This window comes from Panulirus ornatus, chromosome 1 (assembly GCF_036320965.1).
Source record: "Panulirus ornatus isolate Po-2019 chromosome 1, ASM3632096v1, whole genome shotgun sequence".
NCBI lineage: Eukaryota > Metazoa > Arthropoda > Malacostraca > Decapoda > Palinuridae > Panulirus > Panulirus ornatus.
This window is the reverse complement of record NC_092224.1, coordinates 91479348-91501843: the sequence shown is the minus strand read 5'-3', so window position 1 is coordinate 91501843 and position 22496 is coordinate 91479348. Positions and strand designations below refer to the sequence as shown.

General features: G+C 41.4%; 1 protein-coding gene across 1 annotated transcript in view; it reads right to left on the bottom strand.

The window, feature by feature from the left end:
- Positions 1–22496, bottom strand: part of LOC139750870 (protein maelstrom homolog) — a 55504-nt gene that overhangs the window by 4926 nt on the left and 28082 nt on the right. The window contains exons 7-8 of the mRNA XM_071665697.1: positions 21297–21488; positions 14234–14417 (exon numbers count right to left, since the gene is read on the bottom strand). Of these exons, the coding sequence (XP_071521798.1) occupies positions 14234–14417; positions 21297–21488 (376 nt within the window). The remainder of the gene's footprint in view (positions 1–14233; positions 14418–21296; positions 21489–22496) is intronic.

The window sequence follows — 22496 nt, the reverse complement described above, 5'->3', positions numbered from 1 at the left end:
TATGTGAAGGCCGTCCAAGTGAGGATAGGTGCGTTACCCACCCCTTCCAGGGCGTCCAGGGGCCGGCCCGAGATCAACAGCCTTTGTGACACCTGTCAGAAGCCGGGTACACTCGGGCACATCACACAGATGTGCCCCTGTACTCACGGCGGGAGGGTAAAGAGGAATGACAACAGAGCCTATTTGGCTGGGCGACTGAGGCAGAGGGGTTACGAGGTGTCCTGCGAGCCGCGCATTCCGGTTGTGGGGTCCTTTCGGAAACCGGACATCGTGGCTTCCAAAGGTACAGAGGCCTATATAATACACACTAAGGTCTCTGGGGTCCACTTCGTGCTTTCAGCTGCACACCAGTGTAAGTGCAGCTACTATGGCACCCCGGAAGTCTTGCAAGGCATACGGGAATATATCAGGAAAGGCACCGTGCATGTAACATCTGCCACTTTAAATTGGCGTGGCGCATGGTGCCAAGAAAGCGGGAGTGCTCTCAGAGGGTTAGGGCTAACATACCAGGACCTTGAGGTGTGCACTGTCAAAGCACTAACCTGGACCCACTCCCTTCACAGGATGTGGTCCAAGAGGAACTTTGAAAAGAATGTGGACATGGAATGTAAAAAACCAGAACGTTTCCATAAATGCATTTAGATTCACTTGTCAGATAAGCAGCAGCTAATCAGACTATAACATTCAGGGGTAAAAATCAGAGGGTAATCTAAAGATATGAAAGTGAAATAATCTAAGCTACTAAAAACCAAATTAGTCTTTCCAACCCACCAGGCATACACCCTGCACAATCCACACTCCCTAGACATTCACAAGGTACATGCTCCTGCTTGTGTTCTCAACATCACCCATCAGAACACTACAAACACCATTTCAATATGTCCGAGAACTTTTATGCCCTAGATGCAGTTACCATAAATAATACAGAGCACTTACTAATCAGCTGCCTTGCACTCTTTGCAAATACACACACACACATATCATCACAACAATGACCTGAGGTCCTAACTGATGTATGTGGTCAACTTCCAGAGTGTTGCAAGAGTCTCATACAGAGAGATGGGACTCCTGGGTAAGTAAGCATGAAACTCACTCATGCCATCGAGATTAAAATGGGTGGATGAAAAATAATGGTACACCAGTCAGTGAAAGAAAATGTAATTCTAGCCAGGGACTGCTTCATAATTTTATCAGGCGTGTCTGCCCGAGAAATATGACTTGAGCATGTCCACCAGAGAAATATGACTCAGGTGAGGTGGAAACAGCTGATGTAAAGACTGCAGTGTGTACAAAAGTGAACTTCAGAAAACTGTAAATGAGAAAGGTAACAACAGATCAGGTACAGAACTGTAATGAGAATAGCATTTACTGGAAAAAGATGCCAAAGAAAAGGTACCAGATAAAGAATGAAGTAAAGGTTCCTAGTTTTCAGGAAAAACAGCGTCACTGATCAGAAAATGCCACTACACAGGCAAAAGTCTAAAGGGATGCGACAATGTTTTGACAATGTATCATTTTTGCTCCTAAGGTATAAAAATGCAAGTTGGCAAGATTTTTTCTAATACTTCTTCAATGATCTGATATACCATATACAACAAAAAGGGGCAAAATATACAGTATGCACATAAGCATGTACTTAGGGATGGGTAATGAGCAAATACAATTAAATTTTTTGGATAGAAAACTAGCAATAGATTAAATAAATGAATGAACATTAAATATCAAGCAACAAGCAAAAAAATAAAAGTATTAAGATGCATGAAAAGGAAAGACATACATGTACTTATTTACTTATATTCTCCTGATCAGGGGTATGTCATTACAGTTATCAGCTGGGCAGAGCATCAACGGTAGAGTGTGGGTCAAGTGACGATTCCTCAGTATTAGGGGGCAGATATACCAGTTCTATATTTTCTTTATGTACAACAAATTTTCATTGTTCAGGCAGTATAGTGTACCATTTGGTACATAAATGTATATTACTTCCATTGCTTATATAAAGTTTTGTAGGATGTAGAATTGGAAGTTGGATGCAAGGTCGCATGATATAGGAATAAAAGATATGCATGGTGGATGGACAAGATTAGAAATCCTGTGGAACAATAAAAATGTACACGGTAGGTACTCTAAAGGAATGAACAAGTGAAGTTCAGCAGAGAAGGATGGAAGAATACAAGATGTGTAAATGAGATGTTAAGAAACTGATAGAGGAAAGCAATACACTGGGGGGAAGTGGAAAAGTAAAGATGTCATTGTGGGAACAATGCAAGATGTATGGAAAAGGAGTTGCCGAATCAAAAGGAGGATGTGAAAGGAAGATGGAAATAGCATTTTGAACTGAAGAATGTGGGAGAAAGCGAGGTAGTAGTTGTTACATGCATGTATGGAGGATGAAAAAAGATACAAGTGCAAGAACTTGCAGCAAAAAGGGAGGTAAAGAGGGCAATAATGAGGGTGGAGGTAGGAAAGGCACAAGGAGTGGATGGGATTACAGTTTAAATGCTGAAGTATGGAGGAGAAAGTGTGATAAGAGTGGATGTATCAATTATGTAATTTAGCATGGAAAAAAGGTTGTGCTGAAGTACTGGGTGAAAGCTATTATTGTTCCTTTATTCATAGCAAAAGATGCTAAGGATGTTTGTAGCAATTATAGGATGTATGTAGCAACTGTTGGGGGACAAGCCTAAGTATACCAGGAAAAGTATGCAAGAATGTCGATTGATAAAGATGGAATTGATGGGATACAGAATAAATGAGGAAAAAGGGAGGTTTTTAGGATAAGTAGGGAATGTGTGAATCAGACTTTTGTGGCAAAGATGACTGTGGAAAAGTATTTGGCAAAAGGTAAGAAGTTGTATGCAGCTTTTACGGATCTGGAGAAAGCGTATGACAGAGTCGAATGGAATGCTTTAAGGGATGTGTTAAGGATAAATGGGGGTCGGGATAATGATAGAATGGTGTGAAAGCCTATACAAGAGCAAATGCATGTTTACGAGTGGATGGCGAGTTGAGCAAAAGTTTTGGTATACATGTGGGTGTGAGGCATGGCTGTCATGTCATCAAGGCTTTTTAATATAAGTTTGGATGGAGAGATAAAGATGACAGCAAAATAGGGATAGGGGGTGCAGAGATGCTGTGTGGAAGCGAGGTATGGTGGCTGATGGTAAGCCTATTTGCTTATAATACTCTGTATTTACAGAATGGGGTTGCAGAAGGCTGTAAGCATGTTTTACAATGTGTGCAAGTGTAGGCAACTGAAGGTAAATGCAAATGAAATTCATGTAATGGTGTCAAATAGAAACTGAAAAAGTACAGATTATGGTTAATGGGGGGGAGAAAGATGAAGAGGCAAGAATTTAAGTATTTAGGACGTCTTGGGCAAGTTTGGCGATATGGAACGAGAGAGAAGGGAGAGAGCAGTACAGGGTAGAAAAGTCATTGGGTCACTTAACAGAAGAATGAAGGTGGAAGTTTAAATATGGAAGTGAAGAGAGGATTAAAGGACAGAACAGCCCTCCCAACCCTGGCCTATGCTGCTGAAACAGACAAGAAATGAGTCACAAAGGTCAAGAATGCTCTTTGTGGAAATGAATCGTTTGAAAGAAGTATGTGGTATGACTGGCAAAATGAAGGAAGAAATGAGGAGGTGTACGAGATATGTGGTATAGCAGGGTATGCAAAAGGAATAAATTGTCGAGTGGTAGACTGAGCAAAACTTGATGCTTTGAGGTGCTTTGGGCATTTGTAAAGAATGCAAGATGGCAAGTTAGTACAAAGGGGTTGGTGAGATGACTACCTGCTACATGAGGAAATAGAATGGAAGAATACTAGAGGGAGAAATGGTGGAAGAATGAATTCAAGATTAAGGACAGGGATAAGTGGCGAGACTTTTGCCATGGCCACCCCTTGATGGGAGTTCCCAGAGGGAACAGGTGTCAGAGATATAGACAGACAAGGAGATATAAATTTCTAAGGGTAATCTAGTGTATTTTTGGCCTTGTGTTGAGCAACATGATATAGTAAACTATCTTTCATATTCTTTATATATCAAACTGTCTCCCACTTCTAAATCTCATGATCTTGTTGAATGGGAAATAACTTTCAAATGGTATTTTCTTTATCTGAATGACACTATCAGGAGGAAATGCCATTAAACACATGGCATTAGAGGGTCACTTATGGGAGACCCTCCATATGTATTTTACCTCAAAATGGAAAACTTTTGAAGCACATACTGCCATTACTGGAATCTCAATATGAACACTATCTAAATAGCTTTTCTAGGTGAACAAAAACTACCATTGCTGGTCTCTCCTACGGCAAATTAATGGTTTCTTTAATAGAGTACATTTCTAGAATTGGATCCTCTATTGGTGAAAAATATAAGGGAATTAACAGATTACTGATGAATACCTGGTCAATACAATTTCGTGATTCACATCACTAATATTATTCAAACAAATGGAGAGTTATAATAAAGTTTTCAAGCATCTTAAATGGAAGTCTATGTTACCTCTTAGATAAACTGACAACATTCAATGAAACTATCCCTCTCTCTCCGACACCCATTCCCTTCTGGAACTTCAAGAGAGTGTCCACAGAAATAGTCTATCCATAACTAGTAAACTCCAGTGCTGCTTCTTAGCCTTTAGTGCCTTGCCCTTAACTGATCATTAGCAGAGGGCAAATCTAACTGTTCGTGGAGGTTCCTACCACATTCCTACTGACCATGTCTACATAATCCTCCTGCCTAAAGTTCCTACCTACTACCACTACCTTATGTTTCTACATAATGCTCCTACCTACAACTTCAATAGTTTCTACCATTTGCCAAAAGGCAGGGCTAGCACAGAGCGCTCTCCACAGGAAAATCTAGATTTACGAAGAATGAGCAGTGTGGGTAGAGTTGTGCGAGAAAAGAGATTTGTGTGTTTGTGGAAAGAATGCCAGTTGTCTATGCTTAGGTAAGACAAAGACAGCTACCTGGGTCAGAAGAGTGCAATTTGACAGCCACTGAAGTACCCCTGGGGAAGGGGAGAAAATTCTACCTCATTCCCTGCTTGTCATTGAAGGCAACTAAAGGTAGTGGGAGGAGGGGGCTGGAAACCCCTTGTATTTCAATTTCTATAAGGAGGAAAAAAAAGTAGACAAGCAGGGAGTTCCCATCCTCCATAAAGGCTCAGGCTGAGTTGTCTAAATGCGAGTGAATGTAAACAAGATAAGAAGGAAGACAGGTGGCATGTTTGAGGATAGAAACCTGGATGTTTTGGGTCCAAGTGAAACAAAGCTCAAAGGTATAACAGAAGAATGGTTTGGAAATGTCTTAGAAGTAAAGTCAGGGACTGGTAAGATGACAAGAACTATGGAAGGAGTATCACTACTCCTAAAGCAATTAGTTATCGAGTGTGTGTGTAATCAGTGCCTCAGGAATTTTATCAGGGAAAAGATTTCTTTTGGGTCCCCTTCCCTTCTCAATTAGTCATCCCGTTTTCATTACCTATGGTTATACATCACAAGTAATGTGTACTTCACATGTGCTTTAAGAATATCCTAACTATGTTGTCTCGCAAAATGTGAATGCAATTCTTCATTATGTGCAAACATTTTCAGCGATCACAAGAAATTCCCGGGCCCCCTTTTGGACCCCTGTGCCCGGGTACAATGTACCCTCCTCTCACTGGCTGTGTGTGATAAGTATAAGGAAGCAAATTTCAGCATGACGTTGGTAAATATGAAAGTGGACAACAAGATGGGAATGATTATTAGAGCTAAGGCACCAAGCCATGAGAAGAAAAATCATGGGAGATAAGCATTTTGGAGCAGCCAAGCAAGTGTGTCAGCAGTTTTGATGTATGAAACAAGATTTAAATGCGATGGCAAGTAATGTGGCAGTTGAGAGTTCGGGGGCATGGGGTATCCAGTAATAAGAACGTAAATGGTGAACAGCTTGTGGAGTTGTGTTGAAAAAGGAATGTAGACTTAGAATACCCAATTCAAAAAGAGGGAGATACACAAATATATATTTAAGTATGAGAGATGGCCAGAGAGCGTTATTGGATTACGTGTTAATTGATAAGCGCATGAAAGAGACTTTTGGATGTTAATGTACTAAGATGTGCAACTGAAGGGATGTGTGATCATTATCTTGTGGAGGCGAAGGTGAAGATTTGTAGAGGTTTTCAAAAACGAGAGAATGTTGGGGTGAAGAGAGTGGTGACAGTGAGCGAGCTTGGGAAGGAGACTTGTGTGAGGAAGTACCAGGAGAAACTGAGTGCAGAATGGAAAAAGGTGAGAGCAAAGGATGTAAGGGGAGTGGGGAGGAATGGGATGTATTTAGGGAAGCAGTGATGGCTTGCGCAAAAGATGCTTGTGGCATGAGAAGCATGGGAGGTGGGCAGATTAGAGAGGGTGGCGAGTGGTGGGATGAAGATTATTAGTGAAAGAGAAGAGAGACATTTGGATGATTTTTGCAGGGAAATGGTGCAAATGACTGGGAGATGATGAATAAATGTAGCAAGTATGAATTATGTACATGTGTATATATGTTGTATGGTTGCGAGGCGTGGGCTATGGATAGAGTTGTGCGCAGGAGGATGGATGTGCTGGAAATGAGATGTTTGAGGACAATATGTGGTGTGAGGTGGTTTGATCGAGTAAGTAATGTAAGGGTAAGAGAGATGTGTGGAAATAAAAAGAGCGTGGTTGAGAGAGCAGAAGAGGGTGTTTTGAAATGGTTTGGGCACATGGAGAGAATGAGTGAGGAAAGATTGACCAAGAGGATATATGTGTCAGAGGTGGAGGGAACGAGGAGAAGAGGGAGACCAAATTGGAGGTGGAAAGATGGAGTGAAAAAGATTTTGTGTGATCGGGGCCTGAACATGCAGGAGGGTGAAAGGAGGGCAAGGAATAGAGTGAATTGGAGCGATGTGGTATACCGGGGTTGACGTGCTGTCAGTGGATTGAATCTGGGCATGTGAAGCGTCTGGGGTAAACCATGGAAAGCTGTGTAGGTATGTATATTTGCGTGTGTGGACGTATGTATATACATGTGTATGGTGGTGGGTTGGGCCATTTCTTTCGTCTGTTTCCTTGCGCTACCTCGCAAACGTGGGAGACAGCGACAAAGCAAAAAAAAAAAAAAAAATATATATATATATATATATATATATATATATATATATATATATATATATATATATATATATATATATACACATATATATATTCTTTTCTTTTAAACTATTCGCCATTTCCCGCGTTAGCGAGGTAGCATTAAGAACAGAGGACTGGGCCTTTGAGGGAATACCCTCACCTGGCCCAATTCTCTGTTCCTTCTTTTGGGAAAAAAAAAAAAAAAAAAAAAAAAAAAAAAAAAAAAAAAAAAGAGAGGGGAGGATATATATATATATATATATATATATATATATATATATATATATATATATATATATATATATATATTTTTTTATACTTTGTCGCTGTCTCCCGCGTTTGCGAGGTAGCGCAAGGAAACAGACGAAAGAAATGGCCCAACCCTCCCCATACACATGTACATACACACGTCCACACACGCAAATATACATACCTACACAGCTTTCCATGGTTTACCCCGGACGCTTCACATGCCTTGATTCAATCCACTGACAGCACGTCAACCCCTGTATACCACATCGCTCCAATTCACTCTATTCCTTGCCCTCCTTTCACCCTCCTGCATGTTCAGGCCCCGATCACACAAAATCCTTTTCACTCCATCTTTCCACCTCCAATTTGGTCTCCCTCTTCTCCTCGTTCCCTCCACCTCCGACACATATATCCTCTTGGTCAATCTTTCCTCACTCATTCTCTCCATGTGCCCAAACCATTTCAAAACACCCTCTTCTGCTCTCTCAACCACACTCTTTTTATTTCCACACATCTCTCTTACCCTTACGTTACTTACTCGATCAAACCACCTCACACCACACATTGTCCTCAAACATCTCATTTCCAGCACCTCCATCCTCCTGCGCACAACTCTATCCATAGCCCACGCCTCGCAACCATACAACATTGTTGGAACTACTATTCCTTCAAACATACCCATTTTTGCTTTCCGGGATAATGTTCTCGACTTCCACACATTTTTCAAGGCTCCCAAAATTTTCGCCCCCTCCCCCACCCTATGATCCACTTCCGCTTCCATGGTTCCATCCGCTGACAGATCCACTCCCAGATATCTAAAACACTTCACTTCCTCCAGTTTTTCTCCATTCAAACTCACCCCCCAATTGACTTGACCCTCAACCCTACTGTACCTAATAACCTTGCTCTTATTCACATTTACTCTTAACTTTCTTCTTCCACACACTTTACCAAACTCAGTCACCAGCTTCTGCAGTTTCTCACATGAATCCGCCACCAGCGCTGTATCATCAGCGAACAACAACTGACTCACTTCCCAAGCTCTCTCATCCCCAACAGACTTCATACTTGCCCCTCTTTCCAAGACTCTTGCATTTACCTCCCTAACAACCCCATCCATAAACAAATTAAACAACCATGGAGACATCACACACCCCTGCCGCAAACCTACATTCACTGAGAACCAATCACATTCCTCTCTTCCTACACGTACACATGCCTTACATCCTCGATAAAAACTTTTCACTGCTTCTAAGAACTTGCCTCCCACACCATATATTCTTAATACCTTCCACAGAGCATCTCTATCAACTCTATCATATGCCTTCTCCAGATCCATAAATGCTACATACAAATCCATTTGCTTTTCTAAGTATTTCTCACATACATTCTTCAAAGCAAACACCTGATCCACACATCCTCTACCACTTCTGAAACCACACTGCTCTTCCCCAATCTGATGCTCTGTACATGCCTTCACCCTCTCAATCAATACCCTCCCATATAATTTACCAGGAATACTCAACAAACTTATACCTCTGTAATTTGAGCACTCACTCTTATCCCCTTTGCCTTTGTACAATGGCACTATGCACGCATTCCGCCAATCCTCAGGCACCTCACCATGAGTCATACATACATTAAATAACCTTACCAACCAGTCAACAATACAGTCACCCCCTTTTTTAATAAATTCCACTGCAATACCATCCAAACCTGCTGCCTTGCCGGCTTTCATCTTCCGCAAAGCTTTTACTACCTCTTCTCTGTTTACCAAATCATTTTCCCTAACCCTCTCACTTTGCACACCACCTCGACCCAAACACCCTATATCTGCCACTCTGTCATCAGACACATTCAACAAACCTTCAAAATACTCATTCCATCTCCTTCTCACATCACCACTACTTGTTATCACCTTGTTATCTGTTGGGGATGAGAGAGCTTGGGAAGTGAGTCAGTTGTTGTTCGCTGATGATACAGCGCTGGTGGCCGATTCATGTGAGAAACTGCAGAAGCTGGTGACTGAGTTTGGTAAAGTGTGTGAAAGAAGAAAGTTAAGAGTAAATGTGAATAAGAGCAAGGTTATTAGGTACAGTAGGGTTGAGGGTCAAGTCAATTGGGAGGTGAGTTTGAATGGAGAAAAACTGGAGGAAGAAGTGTTTTAGATATCTGGGAGTGGATCTGGCAGCGGATGGAATCATGGAAGCGTAAGTGGATCATAGGGTGGGGGAGGGGGCGAAAATTCTGGGAGCCTTGAAGAATGTGTGGAAGTCGAGAACATTATCTCGGAGAGCAAAAATGGGTATGTTTGAAGGAATAGTGGTTCCAACAATGTTGTATGGTTGTGAGGCGTGGGCTATGGATAGAGTTGTGCGCAGGAGGATGGATGTGCTGGAAATGAGATGTTTGAGGACAATGTGTGGTGTGAGGTGGTTTGATCGAGTAAGTAACGTAAGGGTAAGAGAGATGTGTGGAAATAAAAAGAGCGTGGTTGAGAGAGCAGAAGAGGGTGTTTTGAAATGGTTTGCACACATGGAGAGAATGAGTGAGGAAAGATTGATCAAGAGGATATATGTGTCGGAGGTGGAGGGAACGAGGAGAAGAGGGAGACCAAATTGGAGGTGGAAAGATGGAGTGAAAAAGATTTTGTGTGATCGGGGCCTGAACATGCAGGAGGGTGAAAGGAGGGCAAGGAATAGAGTGAATTGGAGCGATGTGGTATACCGGGGTTGACGTGCTGTCAGTGGATTGAATCAGGGCATGTGAAGCGTCTGGGGTAAACCATGGAAAGCTGTGTAGGTATGTATAGTTGCGTGTGTGGATGTATGTATATACATGTGTATGGGGGTGGGTTGGGCCATTTCTTTCGTCTGTTTCCTTGCGCTACCTCGCAAACGCGGGAGACAGCGACAAAGTATAATAAAAATAAAAAAATATATATATATATATATATATATATATATATATATACATTATCCCTGGGGATAGGGGATTAAGAATACTTCCCACGTATTCCCTGCGTGTCGTAGAAGGCGACTAAAAGGGGAGGGAGCGGGGGGCTGGAAATCCTCCCCTCTCTCTTTTTTTTTTTTTTTTTTTTTTTTTTTTTCAATTTTCCAAAAGAAGGAACAGAGAATTGGGCCAGGTGAGGGTATTCCCTCAAAGGCCCAGTCCTCTGTTCTTAACGCTACCTCGCTAATGCGGGAAATGGCAAATAGTTTGAAAGAAAGAAAAAGATATATATATATATGTAGAAATGTATAGTTATGTATATGTGCGTGTGTACCTCGCTAACGCAGGAGACAGCGACAAAAGTAAAATAAAAAAACAATATATATATATATATATATATATATATATATATATATATATATATATATATATATATATATATATATATATATATATATATATATATATGTTTGCTTTGAAGAATGTATATGAGAAATACTTAGAAAAACAAATGGTTTTGTATATAGAATTTATGGATATGGAGAAGGCATATGATAGAGATGCTCTGAGGAAGGTGTTAAGAATATATGGTGTGGGAGGGAAGTTGCTAGAAGCAGAGAAAAGTTTTTATCGAGGATGTAAGGCACGTATACGAGAAGGAAGAGGAAAGTGATTGGTTCCCAGTGAATGTCGGTTTGTGGCAGGGGTGTGTGATGTCTCCATGGTTGTTTGATTTGCTTATGGATGGGGTTGTTAGGGAGCTGAATGCAAGAGTTTTGGAGAGAAGGGCAAGTAAGCAGTCTGTTGTGGATGAGAGGGCTTAGGAAGCAAGTCACGTGTTGTTCGCTGATGATACAGTGCTGGTGGCCGATTTGGATGACAAACTGCAGAAGCTGGTGACCGAGTTTGGTAAAGTGTGTGAAAGAAGAAAGCCGAGAGTATATGCGAATAAGAGCAAGGTTATTAGGTTAAGTAAGGATGAGGGACAAGTAAATTAGGAGGTAAGTTTGAATGAAGAAAAACTGGAGAAAGTTAAGTGTTTTAGATATCTAGGAGTGGATTTAGCAGTGGATAGAATCATGGAAGCAGAAGAGAGTCACAGGGTGGGAGAGGGGTCGAAGGTTCTGGGAGCATTGTACAATGAGTGGAAGTACGAGGTGGTTTGATCAAGTAAGTAATGAAAGGGCAAGAGATGTGTGGTAATATAAAGAGTGTGGTTGAGAGTGTGGTTTGGTCACATGGAGAGAATGAGTGAGGAAAGATTGACAAAGAGGATACATGTGTCAGAGGTGGAGGGAATGAGAAGTAGGAGACCGAATTGGTGGTGAAGGATAGAGTGAAAAAGATTTTGAGCGATCGGGGCCTGAACATACATGAGGGTGAAAGGCGTGCAAGGAATAGAGTGAACTGGAATGATGTGGTACACCGGGGTCGACATGCTGTCAATTGATTGAACCAGGGCATGTGAAGCATCTGGGGTAAACCATGGAAAGGGAGCTGTGGTTTCGTTGCATTACACCTGACAGAGACAGAGTGCAAGCGAATGTGGCCTTATTTTGCCTTTTCCTAGCGCTACTTTGCATGCACGCAGGGGGAGGGGATGCTATTTTGTGTGTGGTGGGGTGGCGGCAGGAATGGATGAAGGCAACAAGCATGGATATGTACACATGTATATGTCTGCACTGAAATGTATATGTATGTATATGTGCGTGTGTGCGTTTATGTATATACATGTGTATGTGGATGGGTTGGGCCATTCCTTGTTTGTTTCCTTGCGCTACGTCCCTAACACAGGAGATGGTGTTTAAGTATAATACATAGATATCTCTCTCTTACCCTTTCATTACTTGATCAAAGTATAATCAATAAATAAACATGGAGGGAGTGATAGACATGAAAGCAAAATAAGGGAAATGGGAGCAGATATGAAGTATGGCACCGAGACATGGTGGATGGTGGCAAGCCTGTTTGCAGATGATACCGCGTTGTTTGCAGAGAGTGGAGTTGCAGAAGGTTGCAAGTGTGTTTTATGATGCAAGTGCAGGAGATTGAAGGTACATGCAAGTAAAGTAATGGTGTTTGAAAGGAAACGGATGGAAAGTAAAGATTTTGTAAAACCGTATAGAAAGAAAGAAGAAAGCGTTCTAAATTGTGCTTTGGATATGGGGGGAAAAAGGAAGAAATGAAGGATTTAAGTTTGTGGGAGCTGTCTAAGCCAAGTGTGGCAATATGGAAGGAGAGACATGGGAAAGAGCAGTGTAGGGTAGAAGAGTCGATGGGTCGCATAATAGAATATGAAGGGTAGTAATGTAAGCAAGGAAGTTAAGAGACCATCAAGGGACAGGATAGTCCTCCCAACCTTGACCTATGCAGCCAAAACATGGGACAGGAAATGAGGCACAGAGGTCAAGAATCAAAGCTCTGGAAATGAGCAATTTGATAAGAGCAAGAGGTGTGACTACACGGAATGATGAGAGAAATGAAAGGGTGTATGAGAGATGTGGTAAGGCAAAGAATGCAAAGGAGTGAACTGTGCAGTGGCAGAATTGGTTAAACATAATACTTTGAGGTGGTTTGGGCATGTGTTAAGAATGCAAGACTGGGAAATTACAAGGAAAATCTATGATAGTACAATTAAAGGGGTTGGTTTGAGCGCAAGACTATCTGTAACATGGGCAAACAGGGGAGGAATGCTGAACAGGGAGAAACAGAGGAAGAATGCATGGAATGGTGCATGCAAGGGAGGCATGCAAGCACAGGGATAAGTGGAAACTTTTGCTTTGGCTGCCCCTTGATGGGAGTTCCTGGAGGGGACAGGCATTAGACATATAGACAGACAGATCGATTAATTAGAAGCAGAAGAGTCATACAGTGGGCAACGAGGAGCACTTGAGAATGAGTGAAGATAGTTATCTGGGAGGGCAAAATGGGTATTTTTGAAGGTATAGTAGTCCCAAAATTGTTCATGGATGCAAGGCATGGGGCACATACAAAACTATGGAGAAGGGTAGGCGTGTTGGAAATGAAATGTTTGAGGACAATATGTGGCGAGGTACTTTGACGAGATATGTAATGAAAGCGCAGGAGAGAGATGTGGTGATAAAAAGTGGCTGAAAGATCTAAAGATATGCTGAAATGGTTTGGACATATGAGGAAATGAGTGAGGAAAGGTTGAAAAAAAAAAAGGATTGACATGTTAGAAATGGAGGGAACAAGGGGAACAGAGACTAAAATGGAGAGAAGAATGAAGTTAGAGGGATTTTGAACAATTGAAGTCTCGTCTCTCTCTCTCTCTCTCTCTCTCTCCTCTTGGTGCATGTATGCATGTGTAGTGCACTGGAGCCATGTGATGCACAGGTTGACATGTTATAAATGGAGTGAACCAGGGAATGTGAAGCATCTGGGGTAAACCAAGGAAAAGTTTGTGGGATCTAGTTATGGACAATAGAGCTAGAGAATGGATGCGAGCAAATGCAGTCTTTCCTTACTCTTCTCATGCTACCTTGCTACAGTGAGAAACTTCGATTACGTAAATACTAATGATAAATTCATATACATTTCCTAAAAATACTTCCAAAGAGCAGAGTTTGAAATAAGCATCTATAGTGACAAAGAAACCCTAAATACTTTTTTTTTTTTACACGACTGTGGTTTTTTACAAAGTAAGCCTGGGAAAACTAGCATTCATTTTATGACTTGACACCTGCTAGGCAAGTTTTCATGGGATTTCTTGTTGCATTTAAGAGTTGTTGGTAGATGAAATGACGACAAAATATAAAATACACCCACGATGGGATTATGTGGTCTTTCATAATGTCACCTACACTACTAAATGCAATTCTGGCAAAATTTAATAATGTAAAAATGAACCCACCTTTGCGAGCAACTCCAGCACCAAGAGTTGGAAACTCTTCTTCACTCGACGTGTCAAGTTTTCCCGAAAAGAGAGATGAAGCAGAACATGCCCTAGGAGATGAGGTATCTGAAGCAACTGCAGCAACTTTCCTCATCTGTGAGCTTCCAGCTAGGTCAAGGTTATGTGAAGTAATTCGTTCTTTCTGAAACATGCATGTACATGGTTATATGAAATGGCCTCTAATTTCCATCATAATGCTAATTTTGTGTGCAGTTATAACTTTTTAGATTGAGTGTGATCAAATTGGAGGTGGAAAGATGGAGTGAAAAAGATTTTGAGTGATCAGGGCCTGAACATGCAGGAGGGTGAAAGACGTGCAAGGAATAGAGTGAATTGGAATGATGTGGTATACCGGTGTCGACGTGCTGTCAATGGATTAAACCAGGGTGTGTGAAGCTTCTAGGGTAAACCATGGAAAGTTCTGTGGGGCCTGGATGTGGAAAGAGAGCTGTGGTTTCGGTGCATTATACATGACAGCTAGAGACCGAGTGTGAACGAATGTGGCCTTTGTTGTCTTTTCCTAGCGCTACCTCGCGCACATGCGGGGGGAGGCGGTTGTTATTTGATGTGTGGTAGGATGGCAATGGGAATGAATAAAGGCAGACAGTATGAATTTTTTTTTTTTTTTCCATACCATTCACCATTTCCCGCGATAGCGAGGTAGCGTTAAGAACAGAGGACTGGGCCTTTGAGGGAATATCCTCACCTGGCCCCCTCCTCTGTTCCTCCCTTTGGAAAATCAAAAAAAAAATGAGAGGGGAGGGTTTCCAGCCCCTCGCTCCCTTCCCTTTTAGTCGCCTTCTACGACACGTAGGGAATACGTGGGAAGCATTCTTTCTCCCCTATCCCCAGGGATAGGCAGCCTGTTTTAGTTTCTAAAGTGGGAAACGAGTCCACACACGCAAATATACATACCTATACATCTCAGTGGATACATATATATACACACAGACATACATATATACACATGTACATAATTCATAATCTACATGAATTATGTACATGTGTATATATGTATATGTCTGTGTGTATATATATATGTATCCACAGAGATGTATAGGTATGTATATTTGCATGTGTGGACTCCTGTTTCCCACTGTAGAAACTGAAGGACAAGGAGGGGAGGGTTTCCAGCCCCTTGTTCCCGACTCCTTCAGTCGCCTTCTATGACAAGCGGAGAATGCGTGGGAGGTATTCTTTAGGTAGGACTGTGTTGCAGCAAAATAATGACAAACATTTACTTGTTATCCACTCCTTTAGATTGGAAATGGGCAAATGCTGGTTAATATATATGCCCTTCAAACCCTGAGATTTACTGAATGGTTGGCTATTAATGGTCTAAGCTTGCAGTCATCTGTAGTGTTGCTCTGAGAAGCAGCATTAGGCAGTCCTTGTAAGCTTTTAATCCTAGTGTAGCCTCTGTCTTCATAGGAAATGTACATTCTTGATGGCATCGTTTCAAAATAATCTGGTTGTCCACAATTTTTTTTTATGTTGAAGGCTCCAGTCATGGACAAAGTACACTTCAAGGCCAGGCCTTAATTGAAATGATTATGAAATGGAAAAAGACAAGGGAAAGTACAAATTTTTTAGTGAAAAGCCCATCTTTTGAAATGTGCCAGGTCATAGTTATTGTGAAAGACATGAGAAGGTAGAGAATTTCAAAGCTTTGATGCGTAGGGAAAGATGCAGGTATCAAAATGGCCCACCCTTGAGTTGTTGATGGCCACACAATCGTGTGATGCAGCAGCTTTCCAAGTATTTAGTGGCCTAGCTAGTCATACAAGCATCCAGATCTCGGGAGCAAAAACCAAAGTAATACCATTAAAAGAGGAAAGTGAACCAACATTGCAGTGTAGGACAAAGGAGTTGAGTATGGTAGTTAGCCTGGGACAGTTTATTGAGTGGACTGCTTTCGACTAGACTCTGTCGAATAAGGATGCAAAACAAGAACCGCCCCAAATGTGAGAGCAGTACTCTATACAAGGACAAATCAGTCCCTTGTATAAATGGAGCAACTGTTCAGAAGAAATAGTTTTGACATCTAAACAGGACACCCAGCATCTTGGCAGACGCAGCTATTCCTGTAATGTGGAGTATCCAAGAAAGAGTGGATGTTTCAATAATACAAAGTATGTTCTTCGAGTGGAGGTGGAACTACACAGATGTTAAAGAGAAGGGAGTCGAATTTTCCAATAGAAATGGGTAGAAATTGGGTCTTGGGGCATTACACTTGAAAAAGTGTGTACCCAACTGAGATATTCAGTCCAAGTCCGAGTTTGAGGAAGCTGTGTCAAGACCATGCAGATTGAGTGAAAGATGGAGCAAAATTGAAGGATTTGGATGAATGCACTATCAGCATATGAGTGCATTTGATTATTTGTGAAGAGAGGAAATCTCTGAAAAAGGAGAAAGTGTAGGGGATAGGACAGACCTTGAGGTATTGATCAAGAAAAGGGGGAGGTTTATCCATCAACAACCACACAGATAGTTCAGCCGGAGAGGATATTAGATATGAAGGAGCAAAGTGAGGGAGGGAAGCGAAAAGAGGGGAGCTAATAGGTGAAACCCCAATGCTGCACCCTGCCAAAAGCCTTAGGTGTGTCAGAGAACTACACCTGACTCCCCAAAATCTCACAGGGTTGATGACCAGACATTAGCAAGACAGGGAAAGAATGTCACCAGTGGATCTCTCCTTATAGAAGCCATACTGGTGATCAGAGATGAGACCGATTCTCGAGGTATTTAAGGATATGGATGTAGAAGGTGGATTCAAAGACTTTGGAAATGGTAGAGGTCAAAGCAATAGGATGATTATTAGAAGAGTTGGAACGGTTGCCCTTCTTAGGGATGGGATGCATCAATGCATGCTTCTATGGAGAAGGAAAAGTTTTGGTTTTAACACAAACAGAACAGGCAAGCAAGCACAGATGCACGTTAAGAGGCACACTCTTTTGCTTCATGGGGACTGATGCCATCAGGACTATAGGCGTTGCTTGTGTCCAGAGAAAGAAGTGCTTTTCAGACAGTTCAAAAAGAGTACGGGAATGGGCATAGGATTAGTAAAATGGGCATAGAATTAGTAAGAGGAGCATCAGTAGGTGAAGGGATGTCAGTCATCCAAGGTGGAGTTGGAGGGGAAACTGGAAGCAGAGAGAGTTGCTTTGTCTATGGGATAGACAGCTACAGTACTGTCAGAGCGGAAAAGTAAAGGGAAGGTCGAGCAACAGAAATTGTTGGAGATACCCTTGGCTATACACCAAAATGACTATCAGTGGAAGACAAAGTTATTGCAATTCCTTTCAATAAAGGAATGCTTCGCTTCACAGATAACTTGCTTACAGCAATTACTGGCAGCGATGAATGCGAGCCAGAGGATGGAGTTTTTCCAAGCATGATATGCCTGATCCCTTGCGTTAATGGCCTCGGAACAGGAATGGATGAACCATGGATTAGAAGATACGGTTGTCATGGAGGAATAGGGTATAAATGCTTCCATTCCTGCAAGAATAACGTCTGCTGTGCATTTGGTGGAGAGAGAAGCACCACCACACGAGACTATAATTTACCCAAGAAAAGAAGTTACATAATTTATTCCAGTCAGCTTTGTTGAGGTGCCAGTATTTTTGCTTAGAAGGGGCTGCTGGAGGGGGAGGTGGTGTTATATAGTTATGAGTGTGATAAGATGAACCAGTTGGGAGTGAGATTGTGTATTTACAGCAAGATGGACTAGATGAGAGTAACAGACTTCCTCCTTGAGCATTCATGGGAAATTATTGGAGCGTTGACATCAACGGAAGCAGCCTCACCAGTTATCTTGATGTGGTAATTAGTGTTCAAGATTTGGGAACCATCAAGGACTTACTTGAGATGTCTTCATCGCTCCTACTTCTGCTGTTAAGTTGTGTATACTCCTGGCCTTTGTATCACAAGCATCCTAAAAGGAACATTTTCAAAGATGTGATGTTCCATTCATGATCTTAACATTCATTCCATTCTTTCCTTAACTGAGCTTTGAGAATATGACGTCTTGGATGCACTGATTAATGTACCACTCCTGGCACTCTCCTTGATCTTTTCTGCACCATTACAAATATCAGATGTACGTTCACCTCTATCATGATGTTTAAACACATCCATTTTAACTTCATTGGTGATGGCTTTATGCTTCTTTGCACCACTGGTATGAGAAGAAAAGAAAGATGTTTTGGTGGCATGATGCAGAGGGCAAAACTTGATATACACAGTATACTGCAACACAAGATACGGTAGCACTCCTTGACTGTAGACTTATCGTATGTGTATGCATGCTTCTAGCAGTGCTAGCAATACATCACTGCACTGCTAGCCCTCTGATTGTGTTTTCCCAACTTAAGCATGTGTAAATTGGAAAATAAGTGGACCATGCAAGTTTTGAAAATAGCTTGTATACATAAATTGGGGTACCTGTAATGTGATGGGAATGCTGGTGTTACATTCAGAGGACTTGAGCAGTGGGACATTCATGCAGTCAGAGGTAGAAAAACTCCAAGGGGAAGGGAAAAGAAACTTTCTTTTCTGTAACATGCAGGTTTACAATTAGGTTTCAACAGCAATATTTTGATTTGATAGACAAGGTGGCTCTCCCACTGTTCATGAATCCCAACACTGAACATATTGTAGTGTTCTGTAGAAGGTTTGAGTATCTTCTCCATGGCTTCCAAGAGAGGTATGCCACTTTGCCAGCATTGGATAACTTCTTTAAAAGGCCTAAGACAAATTTTCCTGTTAAGGCAGTTTCTAAATATTTTGATATATGGGGTGTCATTACAAACCTAGCTCTCCTCTCTTCTCCAAATAGCCCTCCTTCCATCCTCTTCCACTTCATCAACTGAAGCTCATATCACCATATTTTTTTATCCCTGGGGATGGGGAGAGAGAATACTTCCCACGTATTCCCTGCGTGTCGTAGAAGGCGACTAAATGGGGAAGGAGCAGGGGGCTGGAAATCCTCCCCTCTCGCTTTTTTTAAATTTTCCAAAAGCAGGAACAGAGAAGGGGGCCAGGTGAGGATATTTCCCCAAAGGCCCAGTCCTCTGCTCTTAACGCTACCTCGCTAATGCGGGATATGGCGAACAGTATGAAAAAAAAAATGAACATGTATTATCAATGGAGATAGGGGAGAAAATGCTTCATGTGTATTCCCTGCATGTCTTAGAACGCGACTAAAAGGGGAGGGAGCAGGGGGGCTGGAAATTCTCCCCACTCATTTTTAATTTTCCAAAAGAAGGAACTGAGAAGCAGGCCAAGTGAGGATATTCACTCAAAACTCAGTCCACCGTTTTTAATGCTACCTCGCTAACGTGGGAAATGGTGAATAGTATGAAAAAAAAATTTGCATGTATGGGTGTTTGTGTGTATATATGCGTTTATGATTGGATGGGCCATTCTTCGTCCATTTCCTGGCACTACCTTGGCAACACGGGAAACAGCGATCAAGTATAATAAAAATCACATAACATTTCTACCTAATGTTCCAGCCAAAAAGGTACTACCTACTACTTATATAAACAGATCCTATCATCTTGCTAAAGGCAAGGCTAGTGCATATCGTTTACTACAGGAAAATCTAGTTATGAAGAAAGAGTTGTGTGAACTATGTGTTGTCACATGTGCGAAACACTAAGTTTGTGGGCTGCCAGCAAACCATAAAAGGGCGAGGGAGGAAGAAAAAAAAATCTTCCTGGGTCAGGCGAGTGAGTGCAACTTAATTACTTAAGTGCTGGCTCACTTAACAGCAATCACTAACCATTACTAATTGAAAGAAAATACTTTTTTCTTTTTACACATTATTATAACTGATCGCTGTCTCCTGCATCAGCAAGGTAGCTCCAGAAAACGGATTAAGAATGGCCCATCCACTCACATATATATATAAACAAAAAGGCGTGCAAGGAATAGAGTGAATTGGAACGATGTGGTATACCGGGGTCGACGTGCTGTCAATGGATTGAACCAGGGCATGTGAAGCGTCTGGGGGTAAACCATGAAAAGTTCTGTGGGGCCTGGATGTGGAAAGGGAGCTGTGGTTTGGGTGCATTATTACATGGCAGCTACAGACTGAGTGTGAACGAATGGGGCCTTTGTTGTCTTTTCCTAGCACTACCTCGCACACATAAGGGGGGAGGGGGTTGTTATTCCATGTTTGGTGGGGTGGTGATGGGAATAAATAAGGGCAGACAGTATGAATTATGTACATGTGTATATATGCATATGTCTGTGTGTGTATATATATGTGTACATTGAGATGTATAGGTATGTATATTTGCGTGTGTGGACGTGTATGTATATACATGTATGAGGGCGGGTTGGGCTATTCTTTCGTCTGTTTCCTTGCGTTACCTCACTAACGTGGGAGACAACGACAAAGCAAAATAATATTAATAAAATATATAGATAAAATCCTTTTTTTCCAGTGTTGCAGGGTGAAGTCTAAACAAAGTAACCAAATTGTAGAAGATTTGGTGACTCATGCAGTCCTATTACAAGAAAAATCTCATTTTCAAGTGTTACTGGACACTGTTGCATGGGTTACACACTGAGAAGTCACCACTGGCAAGCTTGCATCATCGAATGAAAATGAATACAGTTTCATCAAAGAAATTCTCACTCCAAAGGTGTTCATTTCCCTGCTACTGATTGCAGTGCAGTCGAAGTAGCAGATACTTGCTTTAAAGGGGGTCCTAGGATTATACATTTATATTACATTAATAAGGGAGTAGATGGAGTTTCTTGTTTCTCTCGCATATCTCAATTTCATCTTAAATGTAAATCGAACATATACATCTACCTACGTGTGTTATCACTTTCATTCCTTATTTGCTTACAGTAACATTAGTGCATGTAGATAATCATATTTTGCAGTTCTCAATTTTTCAGAACTGGAGTTAATATCTCCAATCTTGCAGGCTGGGACATGAATGTTAACTTCAATCCACCTCAATTCATGCAACCACTATCTTCTATATAATTCAATACGTACCCTAAATGTAGTTCGGGGAACATCCACAAGCACACCACAAGAAGGCAAAGCTCGAGGAAGGTGTTTATCTTCAAGAGGTTCCACTCCAAATTTATCAGCAAGGTTCATATTATCACACATCAGAAACACCCAACGACGTGCACAGGAAAGAGAGCAATACTTTCCAGCATCTTTCTGGTAATTTATGTGCCACTGAAACAAATATGAATTGTCAGTTTTGAGTGGATAGTCAAGCTTTTCAACATCTAAATGGCCAAATGTGAGGTGCCCGAGGCCTAGTAACCTGCGTGGGTAAATCCATATGTAAAGCATGAGACAGAGAATAATAGTAATTTTTTCATACATGTTCTCTATTTCATATAGTGAAAAAATTTGTTTGCTCTCATCCTGTCTCTCTCAATGAAACCAAAGCTCCTACCCACAATTAGGCCCTACAGACCTTTCCATGACTTCTCCCAGGTGCTTCACAAGCTGTGGTTCAGAAAACAGGACAGCATGTCATCCACTGTAAAGCACCTTGCTCCAATTCACTCGATCTCTTGCATGCATCACACCCTCATGCACATTCAGACAGTAAGCCTTCAAAGTATTTTTCAGTCAATCCTTCCACCTCCTCCATGGTTTCCAACTATAACTTGTTTCTTCTACTTCTGACAGTTACTGAAGTCCCTTGTCTACTGCCGTATCAGCATCCACGGTTTCAAGCATCAACCTCAGAGAATATGGGTCCCAACTCACCGACAAAGGCAAACATTTCCAAATATCTGCAGTATTTCCTTCCAACTATCAGACAAGTATTGCTGGGAATAGGGACCATCTTAAGAATCTTTGTATCCAAGCATCACATCCATACATCTTCTAAAGACTAAATAGTGGCTGAATACTCTCCAAAATACTTGTCTGTATTCCCCAGGAAATATGTATTCCACATTCATATACTCATCACACAAATATAAGTAGAGTAATCCAAATTATTAGCAAGTGGGTCTCCACAACTTATGGTAGTTATATAACCCCCCAAAATTCTAAAACACACCAGAAAACCACACATATACCATCAAAATTACCAAATGAGCCAGCAGATCAATGATGTAATACTGGATAAAATTAAAGCCAAAGAAAAAAATTATTTTGTCCAGCTTCTCTTACCAGATCAGTCTTCTAATAAATGAAATATTTCAAACAAATACAAAAGTTATA